This window comes from Hylobates moloch, unplaced genomic scaffold, assembly GCF_009828535.3.
Source record: "Hylobates moloch isolate HMO894 unplaced genomic scaffold, HMol_V3 SCAFFOLD_4, whole genome shotgun sequence".
NCBI classification, from domain to species: domain Eukaryota; kingdom Metazoa; phylum Chordata; class Mammalia; order Primates; family Hylobatidae; genus Hylobates; species Hylobates moloch.
The window spans coordinates 324529-344467 of record NW_026652279.1 but is presented as its reverse complement, the minus strand read 5'-3'; the positions used below and the strand labels follow the sequence as shown (position 1 = coordinate 344467).

The 19939-nt window shown below is 61.0% G+C and overlaps 2 protein-coding genes across 8 annotated transcripts in view; one reads left to right on the top strand and one right to left on the bottom strand.

Annotated features, from left to right (window-relative positions):
* The first annotated feature begins 140 nt into the window (after positions 1–140).
* Positions 141–11032, top strand: RNH1 (ribonuclease/angiogenin inhibitor 1). 6 transcript variants are annotated; one of them, XM_032149266.2, is made up of 10 exons: positions 141–558; positions 3290–3409; positions 5361–5531; positions 6014–6184; positions 6791–6961; positions 7042–7212; positions 7351–7521; positions 7837–8007; positions 10413–10583; positions 10688–11032. In XM_032149266.2, exons 2-10 carry the CDS (start codon positions 3309–3311, stop codon positions 10773–10775), a joined length of 1386 nt encoding a protein of 461 aa, XP_032005157.1. In that variant the 5' UTR covers positions 141–558; positions 3290–3308; the 3' UTR covers positions 10776–11032. The 6 variants fall into 6 exon arrangements, with proteins under 6 accessions (XP_032005157.1, XP_032005155.1, XP_032005156.1 ...); XM_032149264.2 differs by having other exon boundaries at positions 145–558; positions 3222–3409; positions 10688–11031; XM_032149265.2 differs by lacking the exon at positions 141–558 and adding an exon at positions 933–1003 and having other exon boundaries at positions 3222–3409; positions 10688–11031.
* Positions 11033–13723: 2691 nt separating this feature from the next.
* Positions 13724–19939, bottom strand: part of PTDSS2 (phosphatidylserine synthase 2) — a 53777-nt gene continuing 47561 nt past the window's right edge. For both annotated transcript variants that reach the window (XM_058437087.1, XM_032149258.2), the window contains exons 5-12: positions 17900–18034; positions 17496–17546; positions 16756–16869; positions 16424–16542; positions 15552–15666; positions 15334–15479; positions 15028–15213; positions 13724–14676 (exon numbers count right to left, since the gene is read on the bottom strand). In XM_058437087.1, the coding sequence (XP_058293070.1) occupies positions 14514–14676; positions 15028–15213; positions 15334–15479; positions 15552–15666; positions 16424–16542; positions 16756–16869; positions 17496–17546; positions 17900–18034 (1029 nt within the window). In that variant the 3' untranslated portion in view covers positions 13724–14513. The remainder of the gene's footprint in view (positions 14677–15027; positions 15214–15333; positions 15480–15551; positions 15667–16423; positions 16543–16755; positions 16870–17495; positions 17547–17899; positions 18035–19939) is intronic.

The window sequence follows — 19939 nt, the reverse complement described above, 5'->3', positions numbered from 1 at the left end:
GCCACCGCGCCCGGCCGATCTCAATATTCTTAATATTTGCAAAGTCCCTTTTGCCACGTAAGGTAACACCACAGGTTTGGAGATTAGGAGGTGGACATCTTTCAGGGCCATTCTTATTTTAAAAAATGTACTGTCGATAAGAATAGTTAAAATGTAAAATATTTGAAGGGATTTATTCTGAACTGAATACGAGTGACCGCGGCCAGTGACACAGCTCTCGGGATCCTGGGAACGTACCCAAGGTGGTTGGGGCAGCTTGGCTTTACACGTTTTAGAGAGACATGAGGCATTAATGAAATACATTTAAGATATACGTTGGTTTGGTCCAGAAAGGCGGGACCAAACAAACAAAAAAAAGATTTTTGAACATGCTTCCCGAGCTCAGGCATTAAGAACTCGAGACTGATAGAAACGGAGGGTGTGTCCAAAGTTTTCAGGCCCGCCCAGCGGCGCTCCAAAACCTCTCCTCACAGCTTCGCCCCTTTTGCCTCAGCCACAACAAATCATTGTCAACCTGTTCCACCTTCTCCAGTCTGGTAGCAAAAAGGGGTGTCTCAGGTTTGCTTTATTTTATTGTTTGGGCAATTCCTGGAATCCGGCCTGCTTGTGGGAGGAGGCAGGGGCTGTTCCCTCGAGGGTGGTGGGGGCTGCCAGAGCTGGAGGGATGATCTGGGGGAAGGCGGGTGCAGGCGCCGGTTCCCGGAGATTAAGTGGAAAGGCTGGTTGGGGCCAGACAGTGGGAAACGGGATGCGGACGTCAGGCTTCACCCCCGACCCAGGGGGGACTGGGGAGGCTGGGGTAGTAACTGGGACGAGGCCTGGGGGCTGAGCCGGGCACGGCCCGCTCGGCCGAGGGTCCAGAGGGTCGAGTGGGCGATGACTAGCAGGCGCAGCCCCCAGGGCGGACTCCCAGCCAGCCCCGGCCTGGAGGCTCCGCCCGCCTCCGCCTGGGCGGAAGGAGGGCGGAGCGGCTCTGGCCTTGCGTGTGCGGCAGCGGCGTCGGGTGAGCGTACCGGGCCGAGCGGGCGCGGGTGGGGCAGACGCAGGGGAGACCCCCTCCGTGTTTTTCTGAGGTTCTCTCCCAGCCCTTTAGTATGCGGCAGGGTGTCCAGAACTAGGGGGTTCAAGGCACTCGATGCGGGCGCGGGCGCGGGTCCCAGGGACCGGGAACCTTTGCGCGTCGCCTGAGCGTGGCCCGTGTCTCCCTAGAGGGTGGCCCCGTGCCCCCCGGAGGTCGCCGTGTCCACGCCCCCGTCACGTCGGAACCGAAGGACCTGAATTGGCCTCCAGACGGCCCCTCCCATGTGGCTCCCCAGGGTGGGGCCCAGGCCTTGGGCACTGCGGAGACCTCCCGCCGTAAGGCTGAGAAGGTCTGGTCTCCGGATAAGGGACCGTTAGGGCTGCTGTTCAGATCCCTGCCTCGACCAAAGCAGGCTGCCGGCTGGTGGTAGTGGGTTCCTGAATGTGCTTTTAGCTCTGGCTGTGTAGGGAGCCAGGGACGACTCCAGTCACAGAGAAGGGCGTTTACACCCGCATTTTCATAGGGTCCTCAGTGGGATCCGTGACCCACAGAGGTTCAGAAGGGCCTTCTTGGGATACAGCAGGGTCTGGCCAAGCCTGAGGGGTAGGGACAGGGCCACTCCCACAGCACTAGTTCCAGATGGTCACAGGAGCACTGGCCACCCTGAGCCTCCACCAAGCTTTCCCAGGAGGAGGACACCCTGGGGCCACCTTTCATCTGGCTGCAGAGGACACACGAGTGTCAGGCGGATTTGGGGAGCGTGTGCATCCTGGGCGGCCGCCTGAGGCTCTCCTTCCACCCCCCACCCGCCCACAGTGCCTCCTGATGACTAGATTCCGGAGTCAGAGTTTGGGTGACCACACCCTGGTCGGTTTTGCTCACGTGCTTCGGGTCGGGTGGATTCAGTTCCTCCATGTGGGGCTGTGGGATGTCACCACCTTTGCCACTGTCCTTACAGGCCGGGTGCCCAGGCTTGTGGACCCGAGCCCAGCCTTGCCTCTTTCCTCCCGGTTGGTACCAGGGGCCTCTTCTCTCCACTCATCCAGAGTGGACCAGCCGCCTCTGAACCAGCCCCGGGGAGAGGAGTGCCAGGCACACAGACTCAGGAAGCTGGGGGTGTCAGGGCACCAGGAGCCTCTCGAACGGTCCTGTTGGCCGTCTTTCTGAAGGGCAGCTGGAGTTGCGTCATTTCCCGGAGTGGATCCTGCCAGCTTTCTGGGGCTTCTGGATGGGAGCCCTCTCCCCACTCTGCCCACCCCTCTCCCCAGCGTGGCATCAGGGCTGCTGCTTCCAGGGAGCCCTCCTGGCCATCCGAGCCTCCTCTCCAGGTTCCTGCCCTGCTGTAGTCCCCAGGCCAGTGCTTGGCAGGTGCTCAGGGAATGTATCCACCTACCAGGGTTTGGGGTGGCTGTCTCTGCCTGACCACTTCCCTTCCCCAGGCCCCTGGCAGGTACCTGAGCTGTGCCCTCAGGGCCCCAGGAACCTCCTTCCATATTCAGGGCCTGTGCCTGGGGAGGTTTCAGGGTGTGGCAGCCGCGTCCGTCCCAGGCTGACCCACCCAGCTTGCCTGGCAGCCCAGCCTCTGGGCTGATGTGCCGTGGGGCAGGGGATGTGCCATGGCCTGGTGCAGAGTCCCCAACCCCAGAAGGGGGCTGTGGAAGCTGACACCCCAAGTGGCCGCCCCACCTGCTCTGTCTTGCTCCGGACACTGTGGCCAGGTCCAGGATCCTGGCATCCTGGGAGGTCTCTGGCTTTGTGGGCAGCCTGCCTGGCCCGCCTAGTCCGCCTGTCCTGAGAGTGAGACACACGTCAAGCGCACAGACCCCCTTGCTCCCCTGCTGGGGCCTCCAGGCTCACAGACCACCCCACCCCACCCCACCCTGTCCTTGCCCAGCAAATGAGAGGCAGGTGCTTCCTGGGCTGCTGCTGTCCTGCCCTCTATGGGGCAGGAGGAGGCGCCCACAGAGGCTGGGTGGTGACAGCCAGGAGGTGGGCTGGCATCTGCATTCCCAAGCTCTGCTGCCCATGGTGGCCCTTCTGGGGGTGGGTGCTGGTCCCTGCCCCCCTGCCCCACCCCTGATGTCTGCTCCAGAAACAGGTGGGGAGGGTGCTGAAGAGGAAGTGTTTGCCCAGAGAGAGGCTGCGGCTCCTCCTGAAACATCAGCCCTGTGGGTCCTGTTTGGAGTTTTCCTGTTTGCAGAATCTCCGGCCTGTGAAACCGTGGGGGGATTCGGCCAAGGTGTTCTCTTCCCTCTGCCTCCCACCCAGGCCACTCTTCACCTCCACCATGAGCCTGGACATCCGGAGCCTGGACATCCAGTGTGAGGAGCTGAGCGACGCTAGATGGGCCGAGCTCCTCCCGCTGCTCCAGCAGTGCCAAGTGGTCAGGTACGCCTGCCCTCGGGGTGGCGTTGGGGTGCTGGAAGGGGCAGGCTTGCGGGTGGCGGCTCCCTCTGAAGGGTGCACTGCTCTGGAACGCCTTGTTTGTGGACGTGAATTATGAATTCCGTGCAGCTTCCACGTGCATGAGATGTGATTCTTGTGTTTCTTTTCAACCATTTAGGAATGGCTCATGCAGCATGGGCTGAGGTGGGCGGGCCGAGGTGGGCGGGCACTGGCCAGTGGGTCTCTGGCTCCGGTGTCTCAGCTCCTCTCCCTCCCTTGGAGACACGAGGGCAGGACACAGCTTGGGCCCCCTCCGTGAGCCTCCCTGGGGCGCTGCTTGTCCCTGCCGAGCTGGGGACTGGGAGTCCTCGGCCCTTGAGGTCCTCACAAACCCAGCAGCTTCACAAGCAGGACACGAGTGCCTGGGTGGGCCGCATCTTTTCTCTTTTTACCCGGTGATTTCAAGTAGTGTCAGGTTTGCGGAGGAGTTATGGGGACCGTACGGGGCTCCCTGCTGAGCTGGTCCTGTGTACCTGTGGATGTCAGCTCTGGCCCAGCACCTCCAAGCAGAGTCTGCTTTTCCGCCCTGCCCTTTCCCTCTTCCTCACTGGTCCAGGATCGCGTGGCCCTCAGCCCTCTCTCTCCTTAGCCCTCTCCCGTCTGTGACTGTCCCCTCGTCTCTCTGAGTTCTTGGTGGTCTGAGGGTCTAGCTCCTGCAGGACACCCTCTGTTGGGGCTTGTTTGATGGTTTCTCCTAGTTTTGGTAAGAATGCAGGGAGATGCTGTGGGGCCTGCCAGGGACGTCCTGTCACAGGCGCCATCTGCCACCCTCTTCACTGTGACGCCACCGCCTTTCCTCCTGTGACTGATCAATGCCTTCGAGAGACACTTTAAATTCTTTTTGTTTTTAGAGACGGGGCCTCGCTCTGTCGCCCAGGCTGGAGTGGCTCCCTCATGGCTCACACAGCCTCAACCTCCTGGGCTCAAGCGATCCTTCTGCCTCCGCCCCCCGAGTAGCTGGGATTACCGGCACCTGTCACCATGCCTGGCCACTTTTTGTATTTTCAGTAGAGACGGGTTTCACCATGTTGGCCAGACTGGTCTCGAACTCCTGACCTCAGGTGACGCCCACCTCGGCCTCCCAAAGTGCTGGGATTAGAGGTGTGAGCCACTGCGCCCGGCCTGAGTTTTGTAATTTCTTTCTTTCCTCCACATTTATCAATTGTCATTCTTCTGTCACGTTAGAAGCTGGTGTCACTGTTTATTTGCTCCTGTGTCTGAACAACCTGCTGCGTCCTGTTCCAGGCCGTTCCCGTAGCGGTTACCTCAGACAGGTTTGATTTTTTTCCTTAGGACAGACCAGGAGCTTTTGTGCTCAGTGCCCCATGGTTGGAGGTGAAGAGCACGTTCGGCCCCAGGCACATGTCTGCATACGTGCGAGCATCTTTTTTTTTTTTTTTTTTTTTTTTTTTTTTTTTTTGAGACGGAGTCTCGCTCTGTCGCCCAGGCTGGAGTGCAGTGGCACAATCTCGGCTCACTGCAAGCTCCGCCTCCCGGGTTCACGCCATTCTCCTGTCTCAGCCTCTCCGAGTAGCTGGGACTACAGGCGCCCGCCACCACGCCTGGCTAATTTTTTGTATTTTTAGTAGAGACGGGGTTTCACCGTGTTAGCCAAGGATGGTCTCGATCTCCTGACCTCGTGATCCGCCCGCCTCAGCCTCCCAAAGTGCTGGGATTACAAGCGTGAGCCACCGCGCCCGGCCACGTGCGAGCATCTTAAAACTTTCACGGAACAGTTCCTTCTCTTTTTTGTTTCACTTCTGAAATGTCCTGTGTGACTTGCCTTGCTGTCTTCTGGGCCCACTGATGGGTTGTAACCTGCACGTGGGGTAGTGGTGGAGCCTGAGGCCAGTGCTGTCTGCGTGGCCCACATGACCCTGGGGTCTGGTCGCAGGCTGGACGACTGTGGCCTCACGGAAGCACGGTGCAAGGACATCAGCTCTGCTCTCCGAGTCAACCCCACACTGGCAGAGCTGAACCTGCGCAGCAATGAGCTGGGTGATGCCGGCGTGCACTGCGTGCTGCAGGGCCTGCAGAGCCCCTCCCGCAAGATCCAGAAGCTGAGGTGAGCGGGGCCTGGTACTGCCTCTGGCCCGGTGTGGCCTGCTTTGGTAGCCCGGCAGCAGGGGACAGAGCCGCCAGGGGCTCGTGGGCAGCTGCGGGTGGGCAGGCAGTGGCAGCAGGCATTTCCAGCATCAGCCAGAGGCACACAGGCCTGGTGGTCTCACAGCCGGGACACAGGGCCCCTCCTGCCTTGTCCCAGCCCCCGCACCCAAGGTCTGGCCCTGCCCGCCATCCCTAGCCTTCCAGCATCACTGCAGGATCCCACTGGAGGGTGTGTCTGCCGACAAGGTTTCCGTGTGCCGAGCCACACGTGTGCCCTCCTTCACTCGGCCTGGAGACCCCACATCCCAGAGCCCCGTCCAGGGAAGGAGCAGGTATAGACCTGCGGCCTGCAGAGTGCTGCTCCGGGCTCTGGGCTCTGGCAGGCGAAGGGCGTGGCAGCTTGGCTCAGGGGAGCCGTGCTGACAGCCGGGTATGCTCCAGCCTCCAGAACTGCTGCCTGACGGGGGCCGGCTGCGGGGTCCTGTCCAGCACACTACGCTCCCTGCCCACCCTGCAGGAGCTGCACCTCAGCGACAACCCCTTGGGGGACGCGGGCCTGCAGCTGCTCTGCGAGGGACTCCTGGACCCCCAGTGCCGCCTGGAAAAGCTGCAGTGAGTGTGTGCCCTGCCCCGGGGCCCATGCTCCCCGCTGCCTGTCCCCCAGCCAGCCCCCTACGTAGAACGTCGCCTGCCCAGAGCCGTGAGGAGGGGACTCAGGTCACAGGGTCCCTGTGGTGCTCTCCTCCCCCGTGATGCTGGGGCTGGGGGGATCTGCCGTCGCCCTCCCTCCTGCTCCAGTTGCCGTTTGCAAGGCACAGCTGCCCCAGGACCTGACAGTGGGAACAGATGCCTGGCCGTGGTGAGTCAGGCTCCACTCACCACCTCAGTGTGTGGGGGGGACCCGGCCACTGTGAGTTGACCACAGCCTGGCACGTGCAGGTGACTCTGCTCTCCAGAGGCTGGTTTCTTTCTCCCGGGTCTGGTCGGGCCCCAAAGTCTGAGGTTGGGGAGGGGGTGAGGAGTTTCCAGAAGGAATGCCGGTGTCCACAGAGGCCCCGGCCTCTGGATGAGTCTGTGGGGGTCCCTCAGCACTGCCACCTGATGCCCAGGCAGAAGGCTGAGGGGGGGATGAGACACCAGCACCCCCCTGCGCTCCTTGGCATCACCCCCTTGGCTGGTGCACATTCCTGTGTGGTGCTAAGCTCGGCCATCCCCCAGGCTGGAGTACTGCAACCTCTCGGCTGCCAGCTGCGAGCCCCTGGCCTCCGTGCTCAGGGCCAAGCCAGACTTCAAGGAGCTCACGGTTAGCAACAACGACATCAATGAGGCCGGCGTCCGCGTGCTGTGCCAGGGCCTGAAGGACTCCCCCTGCCAGCTGGAGGCGCTCAAGTAGGCACTGGGCCTTGGGGGGGTGCGGGGTGTGGGCTGGGTGGGTCCTGTGCTGCCTCACGCGTGACCTGCGTCCCCAGGCTGGAGAGCTGCGGTGTCACATCAGACAACTGCCGGGACGTGTGCAGCGTCGTGGCCTCCAAGGCCTCACTGCGGGAGCTGGCCCTGGGCAGCAACAAGCTGGGTGATGGGGGCATCGCGGAGCTGGGCCCAGGGCTGCTCCACCCCAGCTCCAGGCTCAGGACCCTGTGGTGAGTCACCTCCCCGAGGCCTCCTTCCCGGAGGGTCAGGGGTGGCGGGCTGTCCTCAGAGCCCTCCCCCGCCCCCTGGGCTCACCTCAGGCCATGAGACGGTGCTGAGGAAAGTCTGTGGTGGCTCCTGTCCTGCAGGATCTGGGAGTGTGGCATCACTGCCAAGGGCTGCGGGGATCTGTGCCGTGTCCTCAGGGCCAAGGAGAGCCTGAAGGAGCTCAGCCTGGCCGGCAACGAGCTGGGGGACGAGGGTGCCCGACTGCTGTGTGAGACCCTGCTGGAGCCCGGCTGCCGGCTGGAGTCGCTGTGGTTAGTGTGGCTGTTGGGGCAGGGCCCTGTCGCCCCAGAGCGGGCCAGGGTGACCGAGGAGACCAGGGGAGGAGTGAGCAACTCCAGGGGAGGTGCTGGGCTCAGCTCTGATGTTCAGAATGCATAGGCCAGGGAGCAGCCTGTGGTTTGATGGGAACAGTGCTTGGGGCTGAGGACCAGGTGTAGGTGCCCACATGCTGGGAGGCTCTCAGATGTTTTTGCTCAGGTCCATGTGAGGCCTTCAGGGGAAGGGCCAGTTGCAGCTGTGGGCCAGTCTTGGCCCCTGCCAGGCCTCAGTCCTGTCTGTGTCCACAGGGTGAAGTCCTGCAGCTTCACAGCCGCCTGCTGCTCCCACTTCAGCTCGGTGCTGGCCCAGAATAAGTTTCTCCTGGAGCTACAGATAAGCAACAACAGGCTGGGGGATGCGGGCGTGCGGGAGCTCTGCCAGGGCCTGGGCCAGCCTGGCTCTGTGCTGCGGGTGCTCTGGTGAGTGTGTGAGGGACACGAGTATTCACATTTGGGAGATCATATGCACGTGTGAGCACGAGTGTCCATATGTGAGCGCACATGGGTGAGAGTGAACACTAGTGTCCCGTGTGGGAGCAAGTGAGAGTGAGCACGAGTGTCTCGTGTGAGCACGTGAGAGCACGAGTGTCCGTGTGTGAGCACGTGAGCACGAGTGTCCTGTGTGTGAGCAAATGAGAGTGAACACGAGTGTCCGTGTGAGCACATGGGCGAGAGTGAGCACGTGTCCATGTGAGCACGTGAGAGTGAGCACGTGTCCGTATGAGCACATGAGAGTGTCCGTGTGTGTGAGCACATGGGCGAGAGAGAGCACGAGTGTCCCGTGTGTGAGCACATGTGAAAGCACGAGTGTCCGTGTGAGTGTGAGTACATGGGCGAGAGTGAGCGTGCATGTTCATGTGCTGGGAAAGGTGGGGAGGCGGCAGCACTCTGGCTTAGTTCTCATTTAAGTTTGAAAGTCAGAGGTCATGTTTCATGAAGCCTGAGAGCTTCACGGGGCTCCAGCCTACCTGGCCACCCTGTGATCCACCCTCCTGGAAGCCCCGCCCTCCTTCCTCCCACGCGGGAACCCCGCCTGGGTCAGGATGTCTTTCCAGATTTCCTTACTTTGTTAAAGCACGTTCTCTTAACAGCTTCCTAAGAGTTCTGCAGAAGGCAATTTTTGGAGGCCTTGTGCCCCTGTTCTGCCCTTGGATCATTTAGGTGGGTACGGCATGCACCATCATGCCCGGCTAATTTTTTTTTTTTGAGACAGCGTCTTGTTCTGTCACCCAGGCTGGAGTGCAGTGGCGCGATCTTGGCTCACTGCAAGCTCCGCCTCCCAGGTTCATGCCATTCTCCTGTCTCAACTTTCCGAGTAGCTGGGACTTACAGGCGCCCGTCACCTCGCCCGGCTAACGTTTTGTACTTTTAGTAGAGATGGGGTTTCACCGTGTTAGCCAGGATGGTCTCTATCTCCTGACCCCGTGATCTGCCTGCCTCGGCCTCCTAAAGTGCTGGGATTACAGGCGTGAGACACCGTGCCTGGCCTAATTTTTGTATTTTTAGTAGAGATGGAGGTTCACCATGTTGGGCAGGCTGGTCTTGAACTCCTGTTCTCAAGTGATGAGCCTGCCTCAGCCTCCGAAAATGCTGGCATTACAGGCGTGAGCCACTGTGATCTTGTGTGCGCTATCGGCTTTTTCTCGTTGGCAGCTTTTCAAGATCTTTGTCCACTGTGTGTGGAGTTCCATGTGCTTGGCCTTGATGTGGGTCTTGGTTCTTTGACTGTGCTGGATACTGGTTCTACTAAGAAAATATGCCTTTGCTGATTTTTCTTCTCTCTCTCTTCTTACCTTTTTTTTTTGGTGTGCCCATGAGCCTGTCCTGATGTCTTGTGGAGTGGCCCTCTAATTGTGTTCTCCAAATTTTTCTGTTCAGTGTTTTGTTTTATTTTTGGGAGATGTTCTCATTTACCAGCCAGTCTACTGAATTTCCACCCTCAGTGTTTTGTCTTTTGTTTGCTGTTTCTCGTGTGCCTCTCACCAGGGGCTTTCCGTGGGTGGCTGGTCATCCTGGGCTGGGTACCAGGTGCAGAGTGAGGCCTGGGAGCCCTGGACAGTGAGCCCCGCGGGCTGAGTCGTGCTGGACAATGAGCCCTGCAGGCCGAGTCATGGCTGCGTTTCCCGAGGGCTTCCTCCTGATGGGGGATTTTCAGTTCCCTGCCAAGGGACACCATCCTGGCTGCCAGGGCCTTGTGCATGTTCCAGGTGTGGAGAGGAACCTTGGGTCTTGGTCACTGCAGATTTGTTCCCCCTGAGCCACCGCACAGGGTGGGGGTCCTGCAGCTTCCCTGGCCCCCACCTTGGAGAGGTCCAGCGCAACTCCTTGGCCCTGCTGTCCGGCCTGTGGCGGCTCCACCCCAGGAAGTGGGTGTTGGGTCTTCTCCACCCTCTTTTGTCTGGCCTGTACTTCTCTCTCTCTCTGGAGCCTAAAGTCTGTTCCTGTCTTGGTGCCCTCCATACCCTCGTTTCCACACAGCTGCCCCTTGGCCTCTGGCTGGCTTCTCCTCTGAAGCCCACGCAGCCAGGCGGTGTCAAGGTAGCAAGGAGGTGGGTGTGGCTCTCTGGGTGGACAGCATCTCCCTCCTGCCCTTTCTCCTCCCTGCAGAAGGTCTTAGGCCAGTCAGGCTGCCGTGCCTTCCTTGTCTGTGGTGGGGAACCTGCCCAGGACCACAGGGGGACGGTGAGCCTTGGGGACGGCCCCACCTGAGGGTCCCGAGTTGCCGAGCATAGGTGTCTGTCGCGCCCCTCAGGCCCAGGCTGCTCTGCTGGTCAGCGCGGTGCCAGGCACGCCCTGCACCCTGACCCCTGCCCTGCTCCACCCAGGCTGGCCGACTGCGATGTGAGTGACAGCAGCTGCAGCAGCCTCGCCGCAACCCTGTTGGCCAACCACAGCCTGCGCGAGCTGGACCTCAGCAACAACTGCCTGGGGGACGCCGGTGTCCTGCAGCTGGTGGAGAGCGTCCGGCAGCCGGGCTGCCTCCTGGAGCAGCTGGTGTATGTGCACGCGCTGGGTGGGTGGTGCAGCCAGGGCTGCCCAGGGAGGAAGGCGGGGGTGGGGGAGGGCACGGGCCCATGCCTCCCTTCTGGCCTGTGTGCAGCCTGTACGACATTTACTGGTCTGAGGAGATGGAGGACCGGCTGCAGGCCCTGGAGAAGGACAAGCCATCCCTGAGGGTCATCTCCTGAGGCGCTTCCTGCCGCTGCTCTCCCTGGACGACCGGTCTCGAGGCACCCCTGGGGCCCACCAGCCCCTGCCATGCTCTCCACCCTGCATATCCTAGGTTTGAAGAGAAACGCTCAGATCCGCTTATTTTTGCCAGTATATTTTGGACACTTTATAATCATTAAAGCACTTTCTTGGCATCGGGCTCTTGTCCTTCCTGGGGTCCCTGCGAGGTGCTGGCATTGGGGATGACACCACCCCACTTGGCTTCTCCCCCTGCCTAAGGGACCCGCACCAGGGAAGCAGCCCAAGGCCCTGGCTGTGCTCAGCTGGGTCCTCTGAGCCGCACCCACCCACACTGGGGAGCACAGGGCAGGCCCTGCCTGGGGTGGAGGGATGCCACTTGGCTCTGTTTGCCTGTGCAGGGCGACACCTGCTTGGAGCTGCCTGCAGGCCCAGCCGCTCCCACAGCTTCCACCCCAGAGCCTCAGGAGCTCCCAGCACTGCCCTAACTGCCCCAGCCCAACCCAGCGCGGTCCAGCCCGGCCTGGGTTCCTGCACAGAGCCCAGTGCTTGCCCCAGCTCTGTCTGCAGCTATGTGTGGGACGATGGGGTCCACCCTCAGGGGCAGCCCATCTTGCCCATGGGTGGACAGCTGACCAAGGTGGGCCAGCCCAGGGTGCCCTGCCCTGCCAAGCCAAGAGGGGGACGCTCATCAGCTTTCAAAGGTCTGATGCTGAGTCAGCAACAAGTTCATTGCAAAGAAGCTCCCTGGCAACCCCCCTTTTTTGGACAGGGTCTCTCTTGCCCAGGCTGGAATGCAGTGGCGCAATCTCGGCTCACTGCAGCCTCAACCTCCGGGACTCAAACCAACCTCCCACCTCAGCCTCCCAGGTAGCTGGGACTACAGGCATGCACCAGCACACCTGGCTAACTTTTGTACTTTTTGTAGAGACAGGGTCTTGCCCAGGCTGGTGTTTGGTCTTGGCCTCCCGAAGTGTAGGTGTTACAGGTGCTGTAATCCCAGCACTTTGGGAGGCTGAGGTGGGTGGATCACTTGAGGTTAGGAGTTGGAGACCAGCCTGGCCAACACGGTGAAACCCCATCTATACTAAAAATACAAAAATTAGCTGGGTGTGGTGGCGCATGCCTGTAATCCCAGCTACTCAGGAGGCTGAGGCATGAGAATCGCTTGAACCTGGGAAGTGGAGGTTGCAGTGAGCTGAGGTCACGCCAGTGCACTCCAACCAGGGCAACAGAGCAAGACTCCGTCTCAAAAATAAGTAAAATAAAGTGACCCAGGATCTTAGTTTCTTAACTATGACCCCCAGTCGGGAACAAGGCTCCTTGGGGAAATGGGTGACACCAGGCCTGGGGCAAGAGATGCCCAAGGTGAGTCTGGAGCATCTCGGCGTGTGAAGAACCAGAGCCCTTGGGCGCTGTCTGGGGTTGAGTTGCTGCCGGAAGGGCTCCCAGGGGCTGCCTTTGGGACACAGTGGGCGCCGGAACACAGGACTTTCATCACAAGCCCCGCCTCGGCCCGCTCCTTGGGAAGAGCAGATGGTGACCACCAGCAGAGCGCCACCCCCACCTGCCACCACCTGGCTCAGAGCATCAGCGGGGACGGACAGCGCAGGTGGAGTGATAGGACCCGCAGGGTGTGAGGGGGGGAGTGGGGGCCCCCACAGTGGGGAGATCAGGTGGCAGTTCCTCCTGAGGGATCGAAGCTGCCACCTGCAAAGAGCAGAATGCTAAGGCCCCATGTGTCCTGCAGCACGCAGGGCAGGGCAGCTGGCAGAACCCCATCCGTGCAGGGCCACGGAGGCCAAAGCTGTGAGTGGCCGTGACCGGAAAAAGGACTGCTGGGCACGGTGGCCACACAGGAGTCTCCCTGCTGAGCCCCGGAGGCTGCTCTTGTGTGTACTCCACGTTACAGCCCTTGACTTACAGGGGTTGAAATTTTCCCCAAAAGTAGTCAAAGAAAAATACTAAAAGTAAAGCTCTCTGAAGCCTAGGGCCCTGAGGCAGCCCAGGGGGTGTGGGTGCATCGGCTCCCGGAGTCCCCCCGGGCTGTGTCCAACTAGCCATCAACACCCCTTACTGCCCCGCCAAGCTAGGAACAGGGCTCAGGGACCCCTTTTCTCTCCATTTGTGTTTGAAAGTTTTCATGGTAAAGTTTTAGAAATAGTGGCCTGGCCGGGCACGGTGGCTCACGCCTGTAATCCCAGCACTTTGAGAGGCCGAGGCAGGTGGATCACCTGAGGTTGGGAGTTCAAGACCAGCCTGGCCAACATGGTGAAACTCCATCTCTACTAAAAATACTAAAATTAGCCGGGCTTGGTGGCGGGCGCCTGTCATCCCAGCTACTCGGGAGGCTGAGGCAGAATTACTTGAATCTGGGAGGCAGAGGTTGCAGTGAGCCAAGATTGCACCACTGCACTCCAGCCTGGCGACAGAGTGAGACTCCATCTCAAAAAAAATAGTGGCCCGAGCCGGGCACGGTGGCTCACGCCTGTAATCCCAGCTCTCAGGGAGGCAGAGGCGGAAGGATTGCTTGAACCCAGGAGTTCAAGACCTGCCTGGGCAATATAGTGAGACCCCGTTCTCCACAAAAAGGAAGAAAAAAAAAGACAAAAAAAAAAAAAAGCGTAAAAATAGTGGCCCGAGAAGGCGGCTGCCCCTCCCCAGGAATCCTGTGTCCACTGCCCAGTGGCCGCCAGCCTGGGACAAGCACAGCAGAGGGTGGGTGCCACCTGGACCCTCCTGGAGCCTGGGAGAGGGGCTGCGTCTGGCACCTGCTCTCTCTGGGGGGTGGGGCGGGGCCGGCACCAAGTCTTTGCTCAGGTGCAGAGGCTGAGGCTGACCCTGGTGCCTCCTGTCCTCTCTGTGGTTTTCCCCAAGTGGGCACTGGGCGTGAGGGCAGGCTGGGGGGCTGCACTGGACCCCAAAGCAGGACACGGGGAGCCAGGGGGAGGGCTGGAAGCCTCAGACGTTCGTTGTTACTTTATTGGTTCTCTTTGCTCGTGAAGGTGACCCTCAACTCGGAGCCACAGAGGCAGCATGACCCCAGCACCTGGGTTCCAGGCCCCCTTGAGGGGCAGCTCAGTGATCTCTGACCCCATCACCCACGTGTCCTCCAGGTGGTCTGTGTGAAAGGAAGGCTCGGAGAAGGTGGCTCAGTGTCGCCGCCTGGACCCGCGGCTTCTCAGCCATGGAGTGTGGATGAACGCCCCCACGAGCTGCGGGGAGGTGGATGCGGAGCCAGTGTAGACGCCTCCAGGCCTCAGCGCACCCAGGGCCCACGGAGTGCAGAAAGGGTACCGAGATGTCCCTGCCTGGGCCACACCATGGCCGGGTGACAGGGCGCTTGGTGGGCCAGAGGCCACGGGGCTGACCAGGCAGAAAGGGGAGGGAGGACCCTCGTTCCTGAGGGACACGCTGCCCCAGAGCACGCCCTTGCCACGCCAGCCAGCTCCCGCCTCTGGAGAAGCCTCAGAGCCCAGAGCACACGTGCACACCACAGGCAGCCAGCCACGCATGTGTACACACACTCGTACACACGCACGTACACACGCGTACACGTGGAGATGAGGCTGTGCTGGGGCCTCCTCCACCCTCGCCTTCAGCCTTGCCAGGTGCACGGGAGAAAAGGAAAAAACCTTGAAGGCAAGGCCGGGCACATGGCTCCTGGTGGGACTCACACGGGAGGAGGCCACGGAGGCCTGGGCTCTGGGAGGCTCACGAGGCAGCCACGGCCCGGGTCAGTTTGGAGTTGGTGACCCCTCGTCCTCGGCCATCCCAGGCCCCAGCAGGTCTTCGTCCAGCCCCGGCGGGTGCTGGTCCCCGTTGCCGACGGCGCTGCCCTGGTCATCCTTGTTCTGCCGCTTCTGCCGCCGGGTCTCCTTGTACCTCAAGGTGATGTCCCTGGGGGGCGGGATGCAGCGTCACCACCTGCCCCCACACCAGCCCCACTGCAGGCCCCACGGACAGCTGGCACCTAGTGCCTGTGGAGGTCCAGGATGGGCTGGGTGGGGGCCGGGTACCCTGGCCCTGGGACAGCAACCGTGGCAGACTGGAGCCCTGAGGAGCCTGGATCTGTCAGTGCAGAGCGAAGGCCCCGAGCGCTGGGTCAGGAAAGGCGCCTCCCACAGAGGCGGCCAGAGGGCTGGAGCAGGGACAGCGAGGCACCAACGACACCAAACTCCCACAGCGCCTGCGCCGAGAGACCCGGACAGCGGCCCCCCTTCGGAACATCCCTGCCCTGCCCCGACTCACCGCAGGAAGAAGCGCCAGACGGTCCAGGTGAGCACCAGGACGGAGCCGAGGGTCCAGCACTGGGAGATGTAGAAGGGCAGGGACAGGGTGAGCGTGTGGGGGTCGTACTTCACCACGATGAGCAGCTCCGTGGCCGTGATGGCCGCCACCAGCCAGGCCTGCGGGCCCAGCTTCTTGTGGGGCTTCCTGCGGGGCAGCAGGGGGCTCAGCGTCCCGGGCCGCCAAGGGTCCTCCCAGGCTCTGCTCCCCGGCCCCCCGGCCCCTGCCCCCCGGGGGTGTCTCCACCCGGCCTGCCGCAGCCCTCACGGGTCATCCATGAAGTCGTAGATCTCGCGCATGGCCACGCCACCCACGTTCACGAAGAAGACGAGCCGCAGGAGGACCAGGTAGTGCTCTGGGGGCATCCACAGCACAAACTTCAGGTAGAACGTGTTCAGTTCTGCCAACAGGAACTAGGGGAGGAGAGGGTGAGCACCAGCTCTGGCGCCAGCCCGCCGCGCCATCGCGAGGCAGCCCGGTCTTACCACCAGGATGATGCCGCACACGGCTAGCCAGCGGCGCAGGCTGGAGGCCGGCTTCCACTCAAAGCGAACCCAGCTGTAGGGCGTGAACTGGAAGGCGATCCTCTTCATCTTGCCCCTGGGAACCACAGAGCCAGCAGCCTGAGGACGGCAGCCCACCGAACCCTGCCCTGCGCCACTGGGCCACAGACTGTTCCTGGTCATCCGGCCCCGCCCCACGCCACTGGGCCAGCTCTGCTCTTGGTCACCCGGCCCCACCCCGCGCCACTGGGCCACAGACTCTGTTCCTGGTTACCCGGCTGCTGCCTGGCCGCTCTCCGAGGTCTGCCCACCCAGCTACAAGCCCTGCTTCCCCAAGGCCCTCTGCTGTTCAGTCTTTTCCAGCTTGAGCAGCGGCTGCAGCGCCTCAGAGGACGCTCCACGGTGCCGTGAGCTGGCCACGTCCACAGAGGTGTCCAGGCAGAGCCGGGGCACCCACAGGCAGGAGGAGACACCCCCGTCCCCCAGGCCTTTCCTTAGACTTTTGTTTCTTTTTAAAATTCCAAAGTCATAATGACAAAGTACCTGCAACTATTTCATAACCAAAGCAACCAGGGGAGGGAGAAGCACGGAATGATCCCAGAGCCCCTGCGCCAGGCCGGCCGGGGACTGAGGAGGGAAGTGAGTGGGTCAGACGCCATGGCCACTGTGAGAGGCGGCTGGGCTCGAGTGACAGCAGGTCAGAGGGGAGGTTCCAGGAGGCAAAGCCCCATGGTCACTCCTCCTGAGCCGCACACTGGACGGGCCTGGAGCTCGGGGTCTGCTGGGGCACGGACACTGAGGCTGCCTCCAGGTAACCCCCACCCGGCCCTGCCCTCGAAGCCCCCACAACGTACTTGTAGGTCGGAATGTTCCAGAGGCCCTGCCACTTGTACGTCTTCAGGGACAGCCACTCGAGGGTCTTCATGCCGCAGTAGATGCCCAGCCCGTTGCAGACGAGCACGTCCATGATCCACTGTGGGGAGGGGCCAGCACTTGTTGCAGTCGGGGGTAGCGAGCCCCCCGAGGAGGACCCCGGCAGAGCACAGGGGAACCAAGAATGCCCCTCAGCCCGCACCCACTGCCCCCCGGGGAGGATGAGGGGATCCAGGGGCTGCGCTGGGCACAGGGGTTCCGAGAATGCCCCTCAGCCCGCACCCACTGCTCCGGGGGCCGCGCAGGCACCTACGTGATCCCACCAGCACTCGCTGAAGTTGGGCAGCTGGTGCTCCAGGCTGTATTCCAGGAACTCGAACATCACGCTGATGATCATGCACATCCACCAATCACGGATCATCAGGGTCTGCGGGCGCCAGGGTCAGCCAGAGTGCGGGACGCGCCGCCACACCCGGCCCTGCCCATGGGTGCATGCAGCCCCCACCCCGGCTGGCAGATTCTTGGAGTCGACAGCACTGGCAGGGCCCCCAGTGAGGCCTCTGGGTGAGCATGGGGTGGGCGGCCCCCCAGTGAGGTCTCTGGGTGAGCGTGGGGTGGGCGGCTGCCCCTCCAGCAGCCTCGATGTACGACTGTCAGCAAACAAGGCAGCATCCCCGTGCCCGGGGCCTGACACCAAACTGCAGGGGTGGGCTGCAGGGTCAAGCGGGCACTGCTCTTAGCCCCGTAGGTAGCAGAGGGTCCCTCAGAAGTGGGACGGGGCAGTGCCGAAGCCCAGGTGGGGGCGGGACTTCCTGCCCTGCTGCCTCTCTCCACCGCCCCGACCCTGAGGACAGAGCGAGGACCTGGCCAGGATCAGCGCTTCTGGGAGGCCCGGCAGCTCCACGGCTTCTTGAACCTCTGGGAGGCTGCAGTGCGATACCCTCCCACCACACTCAGAGCACCCTGAGCTCAACCCCATGGACAGAAACCGTCCAGAGCCCAGGGCAGGCCTGAGAACCGGGGCGGGGTGGCCGGGAAGAGGAGGTGCCATACCTTCAGGTACCAGCCAAGAAAGTGCGCGGGAACAAAGCCATCCAGCTTGTCCTGTGGGTGACAGGGTGTGACCCTTGACCCTGGGGCACAGCCACCCCCACTCCCCACACTGGCAGATCAGCCCACACCTGAGCAGCACCTGCCAGACCCCGGGAAGAGGGCCAGGGACTCACAGGTGCTGCCATGGCCTGTGGAGACCACGTCCCCGACAGCCTAGAGAGCAGGGGCCCCCCGCCCACCGTGAGCACCACCCAGACGGACAGGGCCTCAGCACATCTCTGCACCAGGAGACCCCACGTGTGGGCCGAGGGGTGTGGAGGGCGAGGCAGGAGCATGGATGGTGCCTGGTCCGGCACGGGGCCACACCTGGGGAGGGACTCGCCTCAGGGCTGCCGGCGTCTTACCCAGACGTTGTGAAAGGGGTCAGTCTCGTTGTCTGGGTCGTAGATGAGGCAGTTTCCCCCGTAGTCTCTCTCTGGCAGTGGGACTCCCAGCTTGGGGTCAACATACTTGAGAAACTGCCGGCCGTCTTGGACAGTCTGCAAGGCCAGTGCCCGTCAGCGGGGCTAGAGTCAGTGGTGGCGACTTGAGACGGGAGATCATGCTTGTTTATTTTATTTATTTTGAGATGGAGTCTTGCTCTGTCGCCCAGGCTGGAGTGCAGTGGCGCGATCTCGGCTCACTGCAAGCTCCGCCTCCCGGGTTCACGCCATTCTCCTGCCTCAGCCTCCGGAGCAGCTGGGACTACAGGTGCCCGCCACCAGGCCTGGTTAATTTTTTGTATTTTTAGTAGAGACGGGGTTTCACCGTGTTAGCCAGGATGGTCTCGATCTCCTGACCTCATGATCCGCCACGCCCGGTTGGGAGATCATGGTTGTAAACTGCATCTGTCACCCTGGAGGAGGGCAGCGCCCTGTCTCAGCAGCCCTCCCACCCCAGGGAAATCCTGGTGAGGCAGCGCGTGGGGAAGGAATCCCCAGGCACGACACCCCGTCTCCACCCCTGCGCTCTCCGGGGCCAGGTGGGCACAGGTGCACTTCAGGACATGGGGGTCTAGGACCTCCAGACAGACGGGAGCGGGACGGGGCCCCGAGTTACTGCGGCGCGCCCCCACCCCTCCCCCTCCCCACACGTGCGCTCAGGCCAACACCCTCACAGAAATCACCCTTGCGGGACTCGCTCTTTCTCACCCGGACGCTGGCATCAGCCAGATGCACCTCTTGACCTTAGGGCAAGGCAGGCTTTTGGGCCTGACCTCAAGGGAGGTTTACATCATTTACAGATGCCTGTGCACACAGCACCGGTGCACTGGTTGTGTTTACAGACGCCTGCACACACAGGGAGCACACACGCGCCCGTGCACTGTTTACACTCGCCTGCGCACACAGTGAGCACACACGCGCCCGTGCACTTACACTCGCCTGTGCACTGGCTGTGTTTATAGACGCCTGCGCACCCAGTGAGCACACACATGCCCGTCCTCTGTGAGCTATGGCACCCAGGACCATGCAGCCCACCCAGCACCCAGGCCTCACTCCCTAATATTCAGTAAGGACCCAGGGCTCTTGGAGAAGGGGCTGATTCCAGGACTGGGGTAGGGAGTGGACAGGAGGAGCCTGGAGCATCCTGCAGTGCTAGGAAGTCAGGATGTGCTCAGAAAAACAAAACAAAAAGCCAGGAACTCAGTGATGGTGTGTGAAAGCAATACAGGAACCAAGTGGAAACTCCCTTTGGCAAAATAATTTGGGCACCACGATAAATAGAGCAGCGCTGAAATAAATATCCAAGTGTAAGACAAGTATCTGTAAGTCCACACTGATATAAATAAATACATGATAGAATAACTAACAGTACAGAAGCAGGATCTCTCCCATGCACAAGAATTCCAGGTAACGTGCAGACGCCACACACCAAGGAGGGCAACAAAACTCCCCTCCCTTCATGCAGGCTGCACCAGTGACCTCCTTGTGGAGAATGCACTATGGATTGACAGTGGAAAGCCTGACAGACACATCTGACCAGGTGGTCAAGGTCCACAGCACCAGGGATGCGTCATGGTGATGGTGCCAGTGCATGCCTTCACCCCAGACAAATCATGAGAAGATGTCAGACACATCCTCACAAACCCTGGTGCCAAAGCCAGAACAAGACATTCCAGGAAAATTAAAGGACAGTATCTCTTACAAATATGGATGCAAAAATTTTAGATAAAATGCTAGGAAAGAAAGTCCGGCAGTATGTAAAAAGGCACACCCTGGGACCAAGCAGGATTTATCCCAGGAATGCAAGGTTGGTTCAGGATAAGAAAATCAATCAATGTAATTCATCATATTAACAAAGGGGGAAAACCACCCATATGATAATCTCACTTGATGCGAAAAATCATTTAACAAAAATCTAACAAGCTTTCATGATAAAAACAACCAACTAGGAATATACTAGAA